Source organism: Camellia sinensis, chromosome 1, assembly GCF_055761805.1.
Source record: "Camellia sinensis isolate YWXY chromosome 1, ASM5576180v1, whole genome shotgun sequence".
NCBI lineage: Eukaryota > Viridiplantae > Streptophyta > Magnoliopsida > Ericales > Theaceae > Camellia > Camellia sinensis.
In genome coordinates this window covers 92,091,561-92,097,483 of record NC_138961.1, presented here as the reverse complement: position 1 = coordinate 92,097,483, position 5,923 = coordinate 92,091,561, and the positions used below count along the sequence as shown (strand labels likewise).

Genomic DNA, 5,923 nt, shown 5'->3' with positions numbered 1-5,923 from the left:
ATCCTAGTTATATTAAAAAAAAACGTTTGCAATCACTAATAAAAAAAAAAAGACTCATATATACACACATGTATATATATGTATTCACAAGAGAATAAAAAAAAAAAAGTTGTCACGAACAAATCTTGTTTATTTTCTAAATGGATATATGGTATATCTTTAAAAATTATGAGATAAAAAAAAATTATAATAAAAAATCTCAAAAAAAAAAACAATATGACAATAAAAATTTAAAGCATTTTAATATACGACCTACACGTTAAAACAACATAATAATAGTATAAAAAGGGGGAGGGGGCAAAAACACAAAGCATGGCAATGCAGAAGCACAAAACACACGCACACACACAAAATGATAAATTGATTTTTTTTTTCTTTTTTTTGATCGGCCAAAATGATAAATTGATGATAAACTATTTTAGTAACTTTTTGAATTTTTGATTAAAATATTAAAAAAAAAATTAGTATATTTGTGATGACTTTTTAACTTTAAAGAAAAACTGAAATCTTTGACTTTTTTACATAGGTTGTCGACTTTTTGACATTTTTAATGACATTTTCACTTTTAAACTAAAATTAAATGTTGTCAAACGGGTCTGAGTAATATACAAAATTAACATAATATATACATCTATGTTGACAAACAAATTTACAGTATGAAGAGATAAGAAATTGTCTATCCTTTACGCTGTGTTTGGTTGAGGGATTTGAAGAGGGATTTGGAAAGGGAAAGGGAAAAGTTAGGTGTAATGTGAATAAAATATATCTACATTTCACATAGTTTCACACACATTTTCCCTTTTCATTTTCAAATTCCTCCCCAAATCCCCTAACCAAACACAACATTAATGGCCTTAAGAAAGAGATTGGAATGATTGAAACCACACTCGACTGTCAAAAGGTGTAGAGAATGTATTTTGAGGTATGTGATTTTTGTTGGTTCCTCTGTTTGTTAATGTCTTTCTTTATTTAATTTTGTTTTTCTTTTTTGTAGTTGTATTTTTGGAAAAGGGAAGGGAGAGAATTGAAAATCGTTTACCCTGTTCCCATTTTTGAAAAACTTACCATATTGATTAATGAAATTTGAAGAAAATAACAACAAATTGAAAAGAACAAATAATATGATTACAAATGTATTTTTTTATTTAAGAAGTCAAAAATCATAGAAAATTGGATTAAAACTTTGGGACTCAAAGAACCCATAACATTTTTTTTTTTTTCTCTCTCTATCTCTCTTACTACTAAGAATTAACCTTAGTAGTTACCTAACTTGCTCTACAAGTATTAAAGAAAGATGAATATATTTTCTCAATTGAATAATTACGTACTTACGACTCAATTTATAAAATAATTATTCTAACTCGGCAACTAACTCTATTATAACAACTTGACTAGACTCCAGTGAAAGCTGCTCTTGCAACTATTCTTGTGGTGGCGTATCATGAACGATAAGCTTGCCTCGCAAATATTGAAATCAAGAGATAGACAAAGATTTAGTTAAAATATCAGCCAATTGATTTGAGAAAGAAATATATTGAACCAGAAGCTACTTGGTTGTCACGCTCTTACGAACATAATGATGACCAACCTCTATATCTGGAGCAATCATGAAATACTGGATTGCTAGATAAGGAAATGAGAGAGAGATTATCACACTCGAAAGTAGCAACAGAGATTGGAACATGAAGATTTGAAAGTAAATGCCAAGGCAATTAATCTCAGCAGTAGTTTGAGCAAGAGCCCTACTTAGTCTATGTTGAAGAGCGAGAGACAGTTGGTTGGTACTTGACACATCACTAAATCAAATTAGGCCCAAGAAACACACGATACCTTATGGTAGACTTGCAACCAATTGCATGCCCTGCTCAATCTGAGTCAAAAAGAGGCATTAAGAACCAGAGGACCAGAAACACACTGAAGACTATGGTCCAAGGTGCCTTTGAGATATCCAAGTAATCTTTTAACAGTAGCAAAATGACTATTCAATGGAATTTGCATAAACTGACAAGCATGATTTACTACAATAAGAGATCTGGTCGTGTAAGTGTCAAGTATTGCAAAGCACCAAAAACAAAACATTACAAGGTAAGCTGTGAGAAAAAAAGATCATCATCAAAAGAGAAAGAAAGCTTAAGAGCCATGGGAGAGGAATAAGGTTTACAGTTAGTCCTGTCAGCCTCAGCAAGGATAATAGAAGCATATTTCTTTTGAGAGAAAAAGTAACCAGCGACAGAGAACAAAGATACCAAAAAAGTAATTGATATGGCCTAATTTGTTGATACATAAAGTATAATGCATTTGAGAAATCAAAGAGAAAATGTAAGTGGGATCACTTCATGTGAGAAGTATATCATCAACCTAAGAAGCACGGGTGCGGGTACGAGTACGGTACGGGTACGAGTACGGGTACGCCGATACGGAAAAACTCCAAAAAATTAGGGTACAGGTATGGGTACGGCTGCGGTACGCCGATATTTTTTTATTTTTTATAATTATGGTTAAAAGATCCAACCTACAAATTGAAGTTAAATATCAAAACTAAAAAGAGAACTATAAAACTAAAAGACAAATATTAATATATTTGAATTCAACATAACATAACCAACACCAATTCAGTCCATAATCCAAGCAAAGGAAAAACAACCAACACCAAAAGAAAAACAAGGCTAATTCAGTCCATAACACAAGCAAAGGAAAAAAAAACAAAAGAAAGTCCTATATATCTAAACTTGACACTTCAAAGTTCACTTTCATCAACTTCATCATTGAATAAAATAGCTTCCATCTCTGGCTCATCAAGTGAAAGATTTACAATTTCAAGGAAACCAGAACCCTCCAATGAATCAAATGCATCTCCCCCAACGTCCCATAACTTGGTCTCTCCTTCTGTGTATAGTTGACTCCTCCTTGATAAGAGGCGAATATTGGAGTGCACAAACCAAATTCTCGCACCGTTGTGGTGTCATTTTATTCCTCCCCATAGAGTGAATGAAAGAGTAGGTGCTCCAATTCCTTTCACAACATGATGAGGAACATGGTTGGCTAAGTAATTTCACTGCTAAGGATTGGAGCATAGGTGCAGAAAAGCCATGTGCCAACCACCAAACCACTGGTTCCATTACTCCTCTATCACATATTGAGTCAGAGTCACTAAAACTTTCCAAACAACCTGAAAACTTCGCATACTCTGTATTAACAACCCTTCTCTCATCTGAATCAAGAAAGTATCTCTTAAAACACTTGATTCTCATCTCAAAAATTTCAACATCTTTGTGAGGAGGAACACGAATGGGATTTTCATGAAGCCACATCCCACTATAATACCTAGATTTCATAATTAGAAAAAAATAATAAGTAAATTATGCAATGAAAAAAATTAAAGTATAAACCTTGGATTCATGAGTCTAATGTGAATTATACCTTGGATTCAAGGAATGAGCAAGGCAATGAAGAGGTGTGCTACTTTTTGTCCACCTTTCCACTAATATTTGATGCACTACAGAATAAAAGGATGACTCTTCATTTTCTGACTTCCCCTCACCCCTATAGATGGATGCCTTCACCCGTTCAATCATTGAATCCCACATCTCATAAACCAAATGTAGACATGGCTTATCAGTGTCACAAAATCTAAGCATCTCATAAATAGACAATGTGAATGAGAGTATATATTCAATCTTATCCCACCAAACATCATTCAACAACTTTTCCTTTACAACAGCTGCTTTCCCAACATCATCTTCCTTGTAAGAAGCCCATTTGTCACTTATGACCATTGTTTGGAGACCATGATATATAAGTTTAAACCTTTTTGGCATAACAATTGCAGATGCAAAGCGTGTATCTGCAACAGAAAGTAGCTTCAAAGGTACAAACTCATTAAAAATAGATAATCTCATAGAATGATTCATGATGAAATTTTTCACAAACATTACATCATCAATCACAGTAGTGATCCAATGGCATTCATCATAAGCATATACGGCAACTCCAACTTCCTTCGCAGCACAAATGTTCTTAAGAGCAAGATTAAGAGTGTGCACTACACAAGGTGTCCAAAAGATCTTCGGATAATTACCTTGAATAATTGATCCAGCTGCACTACAAACTGGAGCATTATCAATAATTACCTGAATTACATTATTAGGACCCACTTCATCAATCACTTCACTGATTAATTTGGCAATATGGTACTTGTCCTTGGTCTCACCGTCACAATTTACAGCTTTTATAAACATAACTCCACCATTACATGCTGCCATAAAATTAATGAGAGGCCTCCTTTGTGCATCAGTCCATCCATCAGATACTATACTCAACCCCTTTTCATCCCATGACTTCTTAGTTAGTTCCAATAACCTTTCAATATTTGCCCTTTCTTTTTGAAGTAAGGTAGTCCTCAACAAATTATATCCAAGAGGGACATACCCAACAATTTGATTCTCAGTAGCATATTGAAAAGCATCCACAAAGTATGGATTCCTAGCCAAATGGAAAGGCAAACCGACTGAATAGAACATACAGGCAATTAAAGAATGTAAATGCTCTCTAGAACTTTGATTGAATGCCCTATCTAAAGGACTACTCCCAATTGACTTTCTCTCTCTTGGTGCATAACCTTCCATTCTAAATGTTCCAACATCTTCTACACTGCCGTGGCTAGCACTAATTTGAGAAGATGGAGGTGGTAAAGGAACATTTTTTGGCTTTGCCATTTTTTCCCGGTTCTCAGCTTCTTGATCTACCTTTCGAATTTCAGAAAGAAGATCACTCTTGTTCTTCACAGTTGCACACACTCTAATTCCATGGCCAGTAAGTAGCAACAAATGGGCTCTAACTCTAGAACATGACCCTTGGTACTCAATGTTACAAAAATTACACTTAAATTTTGTATTACCACTTCCTCCTTCTCCCCTTTTAACTAATTTTGTAACATAGCCCCAAAGAGGAGCATTTTCATCTCCAGATTTATCAATGGAAGGAGCAGAAGCACTTGCAGCAGATGAACCTAAACTGCTTGATGAACTCATTTTCCTATAAGCATAACAAATAATATTTTTGATTATTAAAAATAATATTTATGATCATTAACATTCTGTTGAGGAATAACTAATTTTTTCGATTATTAGCATTTTTATCTCTAATTTTTTATTATTAATAACTAATAATAATATTTATGATTATTAGCATTTTCATCTCTAATATTTATTATTAATATTTATTAGCATTTTCAGTATTAATAACTAAAGAAGAAACAAGAAAAAATAATAGTAAATAAAGATGAAGAGATATACCTCTGATGCCGTGGGTCGAAGACGAGGGTGATCTCTGCGTCGAAGTCGAAGTCGAAGCCAAGGGTCAAAGTCAATATCTGGGTCGAAGTCGAAGACTGTAGACACCCCATTTTTGACCGCCCTTAAAGACTTGGGCACTACTGATGGTTTGCTCGGTGTTGAGAGATGTGCAGGGCAAAAATCAGTTTCTTCGGCTAGAAGAGAGGCAAATATTTCAAAACACTTTGTTTAGGGTTTTGGAGTTGAAGAAAAAAGGAAAGGAGAGGAGAAAACTAGTTTGGGAGAAGTTCGGCATGAATCCGGGTAGAAGCGAGTCGAGCAGCCCCCGCTGAATCGGGCTTATCTATCTGTACACTTGGAGTTTAGCTATGGGGCCACCACCATCGGAAAGCTTACTTCCGGGGCTTCATTTTTCAATCAAGAATCTCCTAGAGCCAAGTCCGGGTGGGGGAGATATGATCAGTTGAAGTCGGGCATCATCCCGGTTGGATCGAATCTGCGCGGCTTCACGAAAAAGAGCATAACTTTTTGCACAGGAGGAATTTTGATGCAAGGTTTGCGCCATTGGAAAGCTAACTTCCGGGGCTTCAATCTGGACATCCACCGGCACTTTTTTGACCTCACCGGCC

The 5,923-nt window shown here is 34.9% G+C and overlaps 1 protein-coding gene across 1 annotated transcript; it reads right to left on the bottom strand.

Annotated features, from left to right (window-relative positions):
• Window positions 1-2,737: 2,737 nt before the first annotated feature.
• LOC114265005 (uncharacterized) lies at window positions 2,738-5,030 on the bottom strand. The gene is made up of 3 exons (XM_082903107.1): window positions 3,421-5,030; window positions 3,103-3,324; window positions 2,738-2,906 (listed from the first exon to the last, which is right to left on the bottom strand). The coding sequence occupies exons 1-3, from the start codon at window positions 5,028-5,030 to the stop codon at window positions 2,738-2,740; spliced, it is 2,001 nt and encodes a 666-aa protein (XP_082759233.1).
• Between the last annotated feature and the right edge of the window lie 893 nt (window positions 5,031-5,923).